Source organism: Zootoca vivipara, chromosome 12 (assembly GCF_965207765.1).
Source record: "Zootoca vivipara chromosome 12, rZooViv2.hap1.1, whole genome shotgun sequence".
Lineage (NCBI taxonomy): Eukaryota > Metazoa > Chordata > Lepidosauria > Squamata > Lacertidae > Zootoca > Zootoca vivipara.
The window spans coordinates 43,236,300-43,252,087 of NC_142595.1; the positions used below are offsets into that span (position 1 = coordinate 43,236,300).

The window sequence follows — 15,788 nt, forward strand, 5'->3', positions numbered from 1 at the left end:
AACCACTGAGCGTCTTAGGCTTGCCAATTGCAAGGTCAGCAGTTTGAATTCCTGTGGCAGGGTGAACTCCTGTTGCTATGCCCCAGCTCCTGCTAACCTAGCAGTTTGAAAGCACACCAGTGCAAGCAGATAAATAGGTACCGCTGTGGTGGGAAGGTAAACACCTTCTGTCATTGCTGGGGTAATCAGAATAAGGTCCACTATTTGATTGCTGATTCAGGACCTTAAACTGTGTTTTATGTAAGTGACTTTTTATTTTATCTTTCTGCGTACATCCCAATGTTCTTTTGCAGCTATGGCTGACACGAATAAAGTTTCATTCATTCAGCTTCTGTCATGGTGTTCCGTTGCTCAAGAAGCAGTTTAGAAATGCTGGCCACATGACCCGGAAAGCTGTCTCTGGACAAACATTGGTTTCCTTGGCCTGAAAGTGAGATGAGTGCCACACCCCATAGTTGCTTTCAGGTCCTTTTCCTTTATCTTTACCAGATGTATGGCAACCCTTTGTAGATTTTTTAAAAAGCTCAACAATCTTGCCCCCCCCCAAAAAAAATTGCCCCCAAAAGCTCTACAACTTTTGTGTTTGGATTTTAACTTTTTGAAATGTGGCAATCCTAGTATAGTTGCTGCTTGGATCAGCAGGCTATAGAACAAACTTATTTATTTAGGTACCTGGGTGAACTCATTCATGAGCCCCTCTCTTGGAAGTGTCATATGGAGGCATTGATGAAGTTCTATTAAAATCATAGAATCATAGACTTTGCAGAGGCCACAAGGGCCATCCAGTCCAACCCCCTGCCAAGCAGGAAACACCATCAAAGCATTCTTGACATATGCCTGTCAAACCTCTGCTTAAAGACCTCCAAAGAAGGAGACTCCACCACACTCCTTGGTAGCAAATTCCACTGCCGAACATCTCTTACTGTCAGGAAGTTCTTCCTAATATTTAGGAGGAATCTTCTTTCTTGTAGTTTGAATCCATTGCTCCGTGTCCGCTTCTCTGGAGCAGCAGAAAACAACCTTTCTCCCTCCTCTATATGACATCCTTTTATATATTTGAACATGGCTATCATATCACCCCTTAACCCTCTCTTCTCCAGGCTAAACATACCCAGCTCCCTAAGCCGTTCCTCATAAGGCATTGTTTCCAGGCCTTTGACCATTTTGGTTGCCCTCTTCTGGACACGTTCCAGCTTGTCAGTATCCTTCTTGAACTGTGGTGCCCAGAACTGGACACAGTACTCCAGGTGAGGTCTGACCAGAGCAGAATACAGTGGTACTATTACTTCCCTTGATCTAGATGCTATACTCCTATTGACGCAGCCCATAATTGCATTGGCTTTTTAAGTTGCTGCATCACACTGTTGACTCATGTCAAGTTTGTGGTCTACCAAGACTCCTAGATCCTTTTCACATGTACTGCTCTCATCAGAGAGGGCAGCTGTTTGAATCTGCCCTCAAGGTATTTCGTAGCAAAGTGCTTACTCAAATGTTCTATATGGAATTGAAATATGGGGCTATGATTCGAATGCCACTAAAAATGTTGTGGTGATTTTGGAGGACTTCACATGAAGGAAGCACATGAAGAAGGGCCTCAGATAATGGACACAGAGTGCTGCTGAAGAAAGAGGAATCTGTAAGAGATGACACAGTTACACATTGTTATGTAGATGAGGCAGATATTGAATTGATTTTTTTCCTCATAACGTAGCCTGGTTTTTAATATCCTTAGTAGCAGTTGGATTAGCTCTTTTGGGGTATCACAATACAATGAACAGTATAGAAGAACATGCCCAATGGATTCAATCTTATCAGAGTTGCATGGGCATAATCTCCGTTCCACTGGGATGTCTGCCCTCTAATAGTGCTGAAGGGAGAACATTCAAACAGATTCTGGAAAATGCCCAGTGATGTTTAGGGTTGTCCAGTACATTTAAGTAATTTTCTGGGTGTGACCTTTGAGGTCCGTGTAAGGATTTATAAATTTTAGAGGATCGGTTAAGAATCTTTTCTTCAGAGATGAATTTAATATGTGATATGAACCAATCCCACCATGATGCTTACATATAATAATTAATTAAGTGAATGAGTGGAAACTGACAATTCCCCATGGGCAATAATTTGTTATTTTGTGAGACCTGCATTGAACATCCCAATATTTTTATATGTTTATTTATTTATTATTATTATTTTGTCTACCACATTTTAATTACAAAATAAATGTGGTTTAGAACAATTCTAATAAAATTCAAGAACAACACACACACACACACAAATTACATAACATATATTTTCAAAACTGTCTGCATAAACCTGGCAGCAGATAAAAGCATTTAACAAACATTTGAAAGTTAACACAGAAGGTAACCTCTGAATCACGAGTATTCCACAGGAATGGGTGAATTACACTAAAGGCTCTGAGATGCCACTTTCAACTCAATAAATTAAACCTTCAAGGGAATATTGCTTATTCCGTTCTTCTTTTCTGCTATAAAATTAAAGTTAGGGCAAACGCCCATTCCCAGGTCTGGCTATGTACAGTACTCAATGACTTAATAAGTTGTACTGTAATATAATGAAGGGTCATTCACCATGTTTTGTTCTATTTTAGAGTTATATTTTAGCTTCACTGTGGCCTTCCCAACCAGGAAGTTGCCACAGCATTTTACCGACTCCAAGTATATCACCTTGAACACATTTGTCTTTTGCATTGTTTGACCATCCTTTGTTCAAACTTAATTCAGCAGAAAAGGAAAATACATAATTGGTGAAGGAACATGGTTTGGGCAGCAATTAATTTTCAGAGGCTGTTCAGAGGATATCATTGTAGAAATGTTTGCCTTCCCTATCATTATCATAATAACTGTTATCAATTCACATTCCCATAGCGGTTCAAGAATACATGTAATAGTTATTCCACACTGATGCAACTGTAGATAAAAGATTTTTAAAAGTAGCACAATCTCAAAACAGATGCTTCATAGCAGAATTTACAGCTCACAAATACCTAAGAAATCACTCAGGCCAGTTGGCACCACGCATACCTCAGAGAGGAACATGTGAAACATCCTGAGAGCCACTTCTGACACCATGTTGCATCCAGTCAGGCTTCATGCAACTTGGATGTGAAAAAGATGCACCATGGAGACGAGAAGTAGATGGAGCTTTCTCATCAACATGTTGCTGCTGCTCCCAAGCACGGTTTGCAATGTGCACAGTGTTAATTGCTCCAAAGCTGATTCTGTACATGTTCCACATGAGTGGCATGACACTGGTGATCTTGCCTTTGGTGGGATAATATCTCATATCGATTATGTATTTCCCAACTTTCTGTTCAAGAAGCACCCTTCTCAGGAGTCCATTAAACTCCCCTTGTAAGAAATTCTATCTCTGAACAATGTTCTTAAATTTAATTATAGCAATTCTGTATGTTTGTAAGATGAATTGAAAAATGCTTGGCCCAAGTAGCAGTAACACTCTTAACTTTGAAAATGTAAAGGATTTGACTTACACTTTTTTATGTTTTTATTTGTTGGAAGCCACCAAGAGGGGCTTGGGTAACTTTTTCTCTGTCTGATGTATTTTTCTGCTTTTAGGTTTCCATGCTGCTGGATCATGCTGCTCCCTGTTTTTATTACTGTGTTATATTGTTGTTTTTATTGAGTTTACTGGTTGTGCTTCCTCCTTATCTAAAGCAGTCAAGGACTGTTATAAAATGATTGATAGTCCTATTTAATTCTCTTTAATTCTCACTTTGTTTGCAGTGTGGTGACCAAGTTCTACCAGCACATCCTGGCCTTGGTGTTTGCGATTGATGAGATCAATGAGAATCCCAACATCTTGCCCAATATCACTCTTGGGTTCCGTATCTATGACAGCTACTCCCATTCAAGGTTGACGTACCGGACAGTTCTGGATCTGCTCTTTAAATCACATCATTTCATCCCCAACTACAAATGTGGCACCCAGGAAAATGTAATAGGAGTCATTGGGGGACTTAGCTCTGATACTTCTTTATGCATGGCAAACATCTTGGGGCTTTACAAGATCCCACAGGTAGGATTTGGGTAGCAATGGGTTTCCCCCCCCCCAAAAAAAATCTCCCTTATAGTGCACACTTCTACTCTCTTTCCCAGAAGAATCTGATGATTCAGGAAAATTGAGCAGTATGGGTGTGTGTGTGGGGGGGGGGAACACAATAGCTGCAGTTGCATTGAATGCTGTATGGAAATGGGTGGGGCTTGCTCCCAACAGTGTGTAATGGATATACAATAATCTAGCAATTTACACATATTTAACATGTGCACATTGAACTTTGTTTTGGCTATATGCAATTTGGGCTTTAGGAATGAACCTCTTAATGTACACCCACATACGTTTTGGGCTTTCTCTATGTACAGTGCAGGAGAATTTCTCCAATGATAGAAATGAATATCTAGGAAATTTTTGGCCATGTCTGATTCTTCATGTGCATCTCACAGGTAGGGAATATTGTCCTAGTAAGAACACTAGGGGGGACGCAGGTGGCACTGTGGGTTAAACCACAGAGCCTAGGGCTTGCTGGTCAGAAGGTCGGGGGTTCAAATCCCTGCGACGGAGTGAGCTCCCGTTGCTCAGTCCCAGCTCCTGCCAACCTAGCAGTTCGAAAGCACGTCAAAGTGCAAGTAGATAAATAGGTACCGCTACAGCGGGAAGGTAAACGGCATTTCTGTGTGCTGCTCTGGTCGCCAGAAGCAGCTTTGTCATGCTGGCCACATGACCTGGAAGCTGTACGCTGGCTCCCTCGGCCAATAACGCAAGATGAGTGCCGCAACCCCAGAGTCGGTTACGACTGGATCTACTGGTCAGGGGTCCCTTTACCCTTTAAGAACACTAGAAAGATAGAGTACTATAAATGAATGAATAGTTAAATGAGAATATGTAACTTTATTAAATTTTGAACAAATGATTATGTTTCTTTATTTATTAACTTCAGCTAGTAATACAGCGGTAACCTTTCTGTGTCAGGAAATGTGTTAATACATTCCGATCCTCAATGGTATATTACTGCAACACACTTTTATTTTGTCCGGAGACTGTAACTACTAGTACAGAAATTGTTAGCGACTACAAGCTTATGATACTATGTCTGTGAGATGAGCACTGGATGCCAATCTGCTACTGGGCCAAGTTTAAGATTTTAGAACTAAAATATAAGGTCCTATTCACTTTGGGAGAAGATTGCTTGAGATTGATTGCCTTAAATACCCAATATCAACATACAAAGACTCTTGATAGTTCAGGCCAAAGACCCATCTCATCCAGACGTCTCTTCTTACAGAGGGCAACTAGATGCCAATGAGAAATCTGCAGACCGACTCTGCACACAACAGCACTCTTCACAAATGCAGTTCTCACCAGCTGCTATTAAGATAGATACTGGCTCCAAAATAAATTGTCAGAAACCCATTTAACTTCAATATGGTTAACCTGACCGAAAACACTCACACACCTCACTCACACACAAAACTAAGACCACCACAGCCAACCACAAAGGAACAACCATATCCTAGGCCAACCCCAACATCTCTCACCATCAAAAGAAAACAAGTGAACAGCAGAGAACCTACACAAGCGACGCTGACAAAAAAACCCCCCACACCTATTAAGCAAAATAGAAACATTGTCACCCCACCCTACCCTCCCCCATCTACTTTCCTTCCCCTCTCCTCACCAATGTCTCAACAAATGAAACTGATATGTAAAAATGCCAAAAGAGACATTGCACATATCCTTGTAAACCAAGAAAACCCTTAATAAAAATTATTTTTTTTTTAAAAAATAGGAGCAGGGCTTACACTGAGACTATTTCTGTTTTCTGTTTAGATGTGACAGGTACCCAATATTGGTAATTGGGAGGGGGGGGGAGATGAATACATTTTTGTTGCAACATACCTAAAATGAAAAATAGGTCTCTGACATGGATGTTTATTTGTATTGATTGAAATCACTCTCTCTTTTTTGCATTGTTTCTAATCTTATTTTCAGTTCATTTTATACTAAGATTGTCAATAGCCTTGAGATTTATAGGAGGGAGAGACATGAATTCATTTAAAAAAATATTATTGAAGAAAATGAGTTTTTAAACAATACAAATTACCAATAACATAGCCAATTACATTTCCCCCCTTTCACCCCTCCCCTCCCTCCCTCTCCCACCCTCTCCCACCATCTAAGGACTTCCCTCAACTCCCCTCTCTGATTTGTTTGTACATAATTTTTTCTGCATGTTATAAAATAGTACATATCTTTACCTTATCCATCATATGTTCTACTGATAAATTGTGGGTGTTTATTCAAAATCTGCCAAGGAGTCCAAATCCTCTTGTTGTAAATAGTTTGTAGTTTGTAATAGTTTGTGAAAAGTTCCCATTCTTCCTTGAAGTCACGGTTGTCCTTCTCATATAGTTTGTATGTCATCTTTGCCAACTCCACATAACTCTTGTCATTGTTCTTCCATTTGAATTTCCTCATTCTTCCATCTTGGTGCTAACAAGACTCTTGGCGCTGTTGTAGCATACATAAATAAGTTCTTTATTTTCCTTGACAGGTCTTGTCCTAGAATCCCTAACAAAAATGCTTCTGTTTTCTTTTCTTTTCTTTCAAATGCCATTTTAAACATCTTTTCCAATTCATTATATATCATCTCATTTTTTTTGACTTCTCTACATTCCCACCACATATGATATAAAGTACCATCTTTTTCTTTACATTTCCAACATATGTTTGACCCAGTTTTATACATTTTTGCCATTTTTACTGGTGTAATATACCATCTATACATGATTTTCATGTAGTTTTCCTTCAAAAGACAACAATCTGTAAATTTCAAATCTACCCTCCACAATTGTTCCCAAGGGAGAGACATGAATTTAGATAGATCATAGTCATCTCGTATAGCCACTTTAAAATGTCTGACATTGTCTTTTAGATTTCCTATGGCTCATTTGAACTATCAGTCAATGATCAATTGAAGTTCTCTCCCTTTTACCGCATGGTCCCCAATGACAGTCTTCAGTATAAAGGAATTATCCAGTTACTTGTGTATTTCAAATGGACATGGGTAGGTCTTATTGCAACAGATGATGAGGGTGGAGAAGATTTTTTGCAGACTATAGAACCAATGCTTTTCCAGAATGGAATCTGTTCAGCATTCACAGAAAGAAGCATAAAAAATCTGCATTTCTCCAACGACATACTGACAATGCTTGCTGACTCACGAATAGTTGTACCATCTTTCCTGAAGAACAAAGCCAATGCCGTTATTATATATGGAGGAAATCAAGCACTTGGATGGGTGGAGAACAGTTTCACAGTAACCAATATGATTCAACAAATATTTCCTCAAAAATTATCCACAACAAAGGTGTGGATTACGACAGCCCAACTAGATTTCACATTACATACCTTGCACAGGGTGCTTGATCCTGATATACAAAACTTCCATGGTGCTATCTCCTTCACAATTCACTCATCAGAGTTGCAAAACTTCCAAAATTTCCTTTCTATCATAAATCCTTCTTGGGCAAGTGAAGATGGTTTTATCAGTGATTTCTGGGAACAAGCATTCAGTTGCTCTCTTTCAAACCACACTGTGTTTTTTGCTGATAAGCCATGTAGAGGGGATGAGATCCTGGAGAGCCTTCCCTCATCATTTTTTGAAATGAGCATGACCGGCCACAGCTACAGTATCTATAATGCTGTCCATGCTCTGGCACATGCTTTGCACATCACATACTCAGCTAGAGTGAACCTGAGAACAAAGAAGACTGTGGGTAGATTCTCTCTTCATCATCCGGAGCCCTGGAAGGTAGTGTTTCTTATTAGGAAATGTATTCTTTTCATTGAAGTCTTCACTCTATACTGCAGAATCTTAGTAGGAATATCACAACTTTTTAAATTTGCTTTATTCTCTCTCTTTTTCCATTTAGCTCCACTCATCCCTTCATATAATTTCTTTCAACAACAGTGCTGGAGAAGAAATTACTTTTAATGAACATGGAGAAATCGCAGCTGGCTTTGATATTACGAACCTGGTCACATTCCCAAATATGTCCTACGTCAGGGTCAAAGTGGGAAAGCTGGATCCTCAGGCTCCTCCTGGCAAAGAGCTCACCATTAATGAAGACAAAATCAAATGGCACAAAGGCTTCACTCAGGTGAGAAAATAACTGCAGTGTCTCCCAAATAACAACATCCAATAAAATGGGATGTAAGGAATGCAAAGGAAGCATTACTTTACTTCAATTAACACACAAATAAATTTGTACTTCTCTGGAAGTGAAAAATAGTATTTTAAAATAACATGATTTTTTTTAAAAAAATAAGAAGACAAAACAAAATGTCCCCACTGAAGGATGCCACTTAAAAGTGATGTTAGTGACCAGCTCAGCACTTAAAAGTGATTTTTCAATGGCGCCACGGTGATTGAAAGGGAAGGAAATGCAGAAAACCCACCCCCTCCCCCTAGCCCTGCACCCAGATGGTCTACACTACAGGCCACATGAGTTCTTCAGCCACTTCAAAGGCTAAGGAAAATTGTGCTCCCCAATGATCTTCAGCCACTTCCCAGGTCCGAAACACTCTTTGGCCTCTTCCAAGGCCTGCTGAAGAGGTCTTATTCCTCAGACTCCAGCAATGATCTGAGCAAGCAAAGACTGAGTGCAGCCTCAATTTTTAAAAATTGAGCAGCTGTGCCACACTCTCAAACTGACACGTTCCAGGATTTGCAGGTTAGGAACCATATCTAGATGAACGGCATTTTAGAATCTTGGAATTTAGATCACTGTTTACCAGTCGGATGCAGATGATTTCCTCAAGTGTTTTCTTAAGTTTCTATACTTTTTGATAGGTGCCACCCCTTTGCATGTGTAATGAAATGTGCCAACCTGGATATGGGAAGAAAAAGAAGGAGGGAGAGAAGTTCTGCTGTTATGATTGTGCTCCATGTCCTGACGGGATGTTCTCAAATGAGGAGGGTAGGACACATTCTCTTTCTTTTTTGAAACAAAGTTCTTTGCAGGTATCTGTCAGGAGTCCAGTCCCCAGCTTGATAACACAGTGAGCGTAGTTAATTAAAAAGGATGATTTATTGTCAAAACAAACAGACATCTCCAGATGGCTTTAATGCAGCCTCCTCCATCATCGATCAAGATGACCCTTCTGAAGACTCCTTCCGGTTACAGAAGATATTGAACTTTCTCACATTGCGCCTTTTGCTTTGTTTCCTGTCTAACAGCCCTCCCCTTAGCCTATTCTTAACAGGGATTGGCTCAGCTCCCATCTCATCCCATTCTGACAAACTGCTTCCTTCTCTGTACACGCCAATAGGCATGTCCCCCAAGTGTTGGCTGGATTGCGGCCAGCTCTCCACCATTCCCTTATCAACCAGTATTCCAAGGGGTGGGGGAGTTGGCAGTATTCCAAGGGGCGGGGGAGTTGCCACTTTGCTGACCGCTATATAGCCTCAAAGACCATAAAGACTGGTTTGCCTTTTGGTATTTATTTGTACATGCTATCTGCTTAACGTTTGATTTTGGCTTCTGTGTCAGCACTTGTATATGGTTCTCTTATTGTTTTCTTTTTGGATTAATAATACTTGATTGAAACTTGATTGAATCTTGTGCCCTTGCGTGCTGCTTGTTTTGTATTGGACTTTTGAAGAAATTGGCAGCATTAGCCCATTATCTCTGCTTTCTTCTGTTGGCTGCAAACTTTCACTGGGGGCTGGCCTTTGTGATTTCCATTCCACCTTAAGGGTTTACAGACATGTTACTGTTGCATGTCACATGTCTGTGTTATGTACCAACACAGATTGCTGGGAAACTGCTGTATAGCTTTTGCTTTTGCTTCTGTTGTTCTCTCTCACAGAGAGAAGACATGTTATTTCTTTCATAGCTGCCAAGTTATCCCTTTTTTAAAGGGATTTTCCCTTATGCTGAATAGGCTTCCTCGCGAGAAAAGGGAAAACTTGGCAGCTATGTATTTCTTTGTCTGAATAAACTGATGTAATTATACTTCTACACGCAATCTCAACGCCTATTTCGTTGCATCGGACATTCTGCGAATGTGTTCTCTGCTTCAGAGAAGCAGAGCCATAATCAGCGTTGCTCCAGGGACCAGCTAGCGTATCGGCTGGAGGGCCCGGGCCAGCTGGAGGCAAGCCAGCAGGACATGTGATGCCCCTGGATGTCAGCAAGTCTTCCCTGGGAGCTGATTCATTCATGACAGTATCATACATGAGGAATAAATGCACAGCTGCAGATTTCTGAAAAATAAAAGATGAGCTTGAAAGTTAGAGAAATGGTGAGATCAGGTGAGGAAAGAAGTGGAAAACTCTCCTTTCAGAACTGGGCAAGAGGAGGAGGAGGAGATAAGAAGTTGCATCAATTTGATATACTGTATCTCTTGCTTCACAAAATATGGTTACAGTTGTAACTCAAAAGGGGTTTAAAGCCACTACAGTCGTACCTCGGGTTACGACCACCTCGGTTTGCGAACAATTCGGGTTACGAATTCTGTAAACCCGGAAGTATTTTTTACCGCACGCATGGCCCACGCATGTGCATGCGCATAAGCAGCGTGCACGCTTTGCGCATGCACAAAATGGCGGTTCGGGTCGCGTTCGGGTTACAAACTTTTCGGGTTACGAACTGCGACCCGGAACGGATCGTGTTCGTAACCCGAGGTAATACTGTACAGCTCACATATTCTTATAGAAAATTCCAGGTTTCATCTCTGCCATCGTATGAAGACGAATTCAAAAGTCTATATGGGTTCTATTTATTAGAACCATTTTTCATGCTTTTAAATGATCCTACCTTGTTCATGTTGTTGTTTTTTCAGGTTTGGAAAGTTGTGTCACCTGTCCAGGAGATCAATATCCAAGCAAAGAGAAGGATCAATGCAATCTTAAGAAACAAAACTTCCTAGCTTTTGATGACAACTTGGGCATTGTTTTAACTTTCTCTGTACTATTTCTCTCTCTGATCACGGTTCTGGTGCTGGGCATCTTCATTAAGCACCAGGATACAGCCATAGTCAAAGCCAACAACAGAAGTCTCACCTACATTCTCCTGACTTCCCTCCTCTTCTGCTACCTCTGTGCCTTGATGTTCATTGGAAAACCTAACAAGGTGACTTGTCTTCTCCGACAAACTGCTTTTGGCATCATCTTCACTGTGTCCCTCTCTTGCATCTTGGCCAAAACGATTTCTGTGGTTTTAGCATTCATGGCCACCAAACCAGGATCCGGGATGAGAAAATGGTTAGGGAAAGGATTATCTTATTCCATTGTCCTTTTTTGCTCCAGTATTCAAGTGGGCATCTGTGTTTTATGGCTTGCAACTTCTTCTCCATTTCCAGATTTGGACATGAGCTCATTGACTGATGAAATAGTTGTGTTCTGTAATGAAGGGTCTGTCCTCCTGTTCTATTGTGTTTTGAGTTACATGGGCTTCCTGGCCATTGTCAGCTTCATTGTGGCCTTCCTAGCCAGGAAGTTGCCAGACAGTTTCAATGAAGCCAAGTTCATCACCTTCAGTATGTTGGTCTTTTGCAGTGTTTGGTTGACCTTTGTTCCAACTTATCTGAGCACAAGAGGAAAATACATGGTAGCTGTTGAGATCTTCTCCATCTTGACCTCCAGTGCTGGACTACTAAATTGCATCTTTCTCCCTAAATGTTACATTATTCTGATGAGGCCTGAGTTGAACACTAGAGAACAACTAATACGAAAAAAGATATAAATTACAGAAGGCTTTCTGGTGTCCTTCAACCTCTTGGAATCCTATGCAGGAACATAAAAGAGGTGCAATACAGTGGTACCTCAGGTTACAAATGCTTCGGGTTACAGACGCTTCAGGTTACAGACTCCACTAACCCGGAAGTAGTACCTTGGGTTAAGAACTTTACTTCAGGGTGAGAACAGAGATTGCAGGGCACAGGCACAGCAGCAGTGGTAGGCCCCATTGGCTAAAGTGGTACCTCAGGTTAAGAACAGTTTCAGGTTAAGAACGGACCTCCGCAACAAATTAAGTTCTTAAGCAGAGGTACCACTGTACAATCAACTGGGAAGAACTAAATTATTTCAGCAATTTTCCTTGTGGTGTTCTCAAACCTATTTCTTTTATATTGTTTAATTCATATTCAAGGGTATTCTGACCAGGAGAGTCAAAAGTTCACAGAAAGAGAAAAGTTCATCTCAAAAACCTGAAATTTAAGGAGGAACTAGGAATCTAAACTTAGCTCTGCTGATCAAGATGTTGAGAAGGGGAGGGAGAATAAAGTACATTAATAACGGTAGCAGATAGCATTTTTGCGTGGACAGGCGGAGTCCCCAAAAACCCCAGGCGACCCCCTGAGCAGAATAAAGATGCAGGACAACATGCTATGGGATTCAAATTGGCCACAACTTTATTAAGATTCAGATGTAGGGAGACCTTGGCTCAGGCATTGGGCGTTATCCTTCCCAGTCCCCAGCTGGGGTTCTGGGAGGCTTCGGGGTTATCCACATGTATGGGGGTTGGGGCTTGCTCTGGAGAACATATGTTCAAGGAAAGAGAGCCCGCACCCCATTCGCCACCACTGGAAGGGGGAAGTGATGGCGCCTATTGGCATGGTCAAGGTATTCTCCCAATACCCCAATCTTGTTGCCAAAGGGGGTGAGGTCTCCGCCTCACGCCCCTCCCTCTAGGAAAATTGCCAAAGAATTCCGGCCAAGGCCTGACACTGCCAAAGTTGTGACGTATTGCTACGGGAAAGGCGTAGCAATTTCCGACCCTTCAACAGCGGCCTTGACGTAGCAGCGCCTGTGTACCTGTAGAGAAAAGGTTAACCTGCAAAAGAACTTGAATGAGGGTGTGGAGGGTGGGGGAAGCTCTGGAACCAACTGGTGCTTGGAGGTAAGATTCCAATTCTATTGTGTGAGCCCGACAGTCCCTCCCCTTACCTGGCCATCCCCTGGCAACACCTCCCCAGGCAGGATTGGATGCTAGGCTTGGGTAGGCAGAACCCCCTGGCATCCTACCTGGGAAGGCAATGCCAGCCCCGAACTACCAGGGAGTCGCCTCCAGGATCAGGGGGCTGCACGCGACCACACAAAAGTCGCCCCCCATTGATGTGTGGAGCAGTCATTCTTAATCCAAATATGAAGAACATGTTTTTTTTTTTAAAAAAAAAATTTATTGGTTTTATTGGTTTCAAAACTAAAAAATTGTTTACAGGCAAATAAAACAAATACAGATAAATGCAGATATTACATTGTCTTGATTTTCCCCAATCCCTCCCTGCCCTCCCACCATACCCTCCCTCGGTGCCCTCCCTACTTCACGTCCTGTACTAAGCTCGTCCCTCTTATATACATAGTAATCACCATTGTATTTTTTTTTCTCTCCAATATAGAATCATTATCTTTCTGAGATAAGGTTTGGTTTTTCTATTTTATCTTTCTGAGATAAGGTTTGGTTTTTCTATTTTATCTTTAATATACATGTTAAATGATTTCCACATTCTGGTTGCTTCTTCTAGACTTGATCCTTTGGCTTCTTCGTATCTAATTGCTAAATTGTAATAATGGAATAATTTAATTTGCCAATCTTCTTTACTAGGGATTTCTGGGGTTTTCCAATTCTTCGCAACTAACAATCTGGCGGTTGCTACGGCATAACTAATTAAACCTCTGTCGTTTGGTCTGATATCTTCCGGCATCATTCCCAGCAGGAAAATTTCTGGATTTTTCTTAAAAGAATATTTCAGAATTTTCTTTAGCTCCTTAAATACCATTTCCCAAAAATCCCTGATTGTACTGCAGTTCCACCACATGTGAATAAATGAACCAACTTCCTTTTTACATCTCCAACACAGATTACTGACCCCTGGGTATATTTTAGACAATTTTGATGGAGTCAAATACCACCTATTTTGCATCTTTAAAATATTTTCTTTCAAATCATAATTCGTTGTAAAATTTGAGTCCCGATTCCATAAATTTTCCCATTTTTGTACTGGAATTGGTTTTCCCAGATCTTGGGACCATTTAATCATAAACTCTTTTGTCATCTCTTCCTCAGTTTTCCATTTTAATATTATTTGGTATAAATTTTTTATATATTTGTTTTTGTTTACCAATAATATCTTCTCCAATTTTGATGGTTCTCTTCCAAATCCTATTTTTTTGTCAGTTTGAAATCTTTGGTTTATTTGGAAATATTGTAACCAGGTGGTCAGGTGATCTTTTATTTCTGAATAATCTTTTAATTTTAGAATTCCCTCCTTTTCTTCCAATATCATTTTGTATGTGGGCCAATTAGGTTCCATATTAGTCCTTTTTACTGCTACTAGCTCCAGTGGTGAAACCCATCAGGGGGTTTTGGGTTCAAAGAACCTTCTGTATTTTTTCCAGACCAAATATAGCGATTTCCTGATTAAATTAAACATAAAAAAATTCCTTTTTTCTATTTTATCCTTCATTAGATAATGGTGCCACCCAAATCCTAGTCCTTGACCTTCTAGGTCTAAAAGGTCTGTGTTTCTAAGCTCTATCCATTCCTTAAGCCATGCAATAGCTGCCGCATCATGATAGCTTTCGAGGTCAGGTAGTCCGAAACCTCCCCTGCTCCTATGATCTATCATGATTATGTAATTCACCCTCGGTCTTTTCCCATTCCACACAAATTTTACAACATCCTTCTTCCATTCTTTGAAAATTTTTTCTCCCCCCAGAATCGGTAAATTTTGGAATAAATAATTCATTTTAGACACCACGCACATTTTGATCAAAGATATTCGCCCCAAAAGTGATAATTTTAATTTATTCCAAGATTCCAAATCTTGCTTTATTTTTTTCCAAATTTGTTTATAATTTTCCTGCACCAAATCAATTCCTTTGATTGTCATTTGAATACCCAAATATTTTAATTTTTTATCAATTCTTAGGCCTGTTTTCTCTTGCAATTCTTGTTTTTCCTTCATTTCTAAATTTTTTACTAACATCTTGGTTTTTTCATAATTTATTTTCAGCCCAGCTAATTGCCCGTATTCATTTATTTTCCCAATTGCTGAGGGGATACTTTGAAGTGGATCTTCTGTAGTTATGATTATATCATCGGCGAAAGCCTTTACCTTATATCGTTTATTCCCAATCACAATTCCTTTAATAGTTTCCTCTTCTCTCAAATTTTTTAATAGTATTTCCAAAGTAAGTATGAAAAGGATGGGTGATAGGGGACATCCCTGTCTAGTGCCCCTTTCGATGTTAAATCTGTTAGTTGTTCTTCCATTTATTAATATGCTGGCTTTTTGGGTTTTGTAAATTGCTTTTATTGCCCTTTCTAATTGTTCCCCCATTTTTAATTTTTCTATTGTTTTGGTCATAAATGCCCAAGAGACTCTATCAAAAGCCTTCTCCGCGTCGAGTGATAGGAGGGCCGCTGGTTTGTCTCTTTGATTCTCCAGGCATTCCATGATGTTTACAATATTCCTGATATTATCTTTGGCATACCTACCTTTTACAAACCCAGCCTGGTCTTTATGGATTAATTCTTCCAGTATATTATTTAATCTATTAGCTAGTATTTTGGTGAAAATTTTATAATCACAATTTAATAAGGAGATCGGCCTATAATTGCCTGGAGAGTCCGCATCCACTTGTGATTTAGGTATTAAAATAATTTGTGCCTCAGTCCAAGACTGAGGTATAATTCCCTTCATAAATATTTTATTCATTAGATCCTTAAGAGGAGCTAATAATA

General features: G+C 40.2%; 2 protein-coding genes across 2 annotated transcripts; both read left to right on the forward strand.

The window, feature by feature from the left end:
• The first annotated feature begins 3,141 nt into the window (after nucleotides 1-3,141).
• Nucleotides 3,142-4,071, forward strand: LOC148684043 (vomeronasal type-2 receptor 26-like). The gene is made up of 2 exons (XM_088654775.1): nucleotides 3,142-3,374; nucleotides 3,765-4,071. The coding sequence occupies exons 1-2, from the start codon at nucleotides 3,142-3,144 to the stop codon at nucleotides 4,069-4,071; spliced, it is 540 nt and encodes a 179-aa protein (XP_088510901.1).
• Nucleotides 4,072-7,033: 2,962 nt separating this feature from the next.
• On the forward strand, nucleotides 7,034-11,786 carry LOC118095656 (vomeronasal type-2 receptor 26-like). Its single transcript, XM_088654777.1, has 4 exons — nucleotides 7,034-7,405; nucleotides 7,971-8,198; nucleotides 8,891-9,017; nucleotides 10,885-11,786. Exons 1-4 carry the CDS (start codon nucleotides 7,034-7,036, stop codon nucleotides 11,784-11,786), a joined length of 1,629 nt encoding a protein of 542 aa, XP_088510903.1.
• The last annotated feature ends 4,002 nt before the right edge of the window (nucleotides 11,787-15,788 follow it).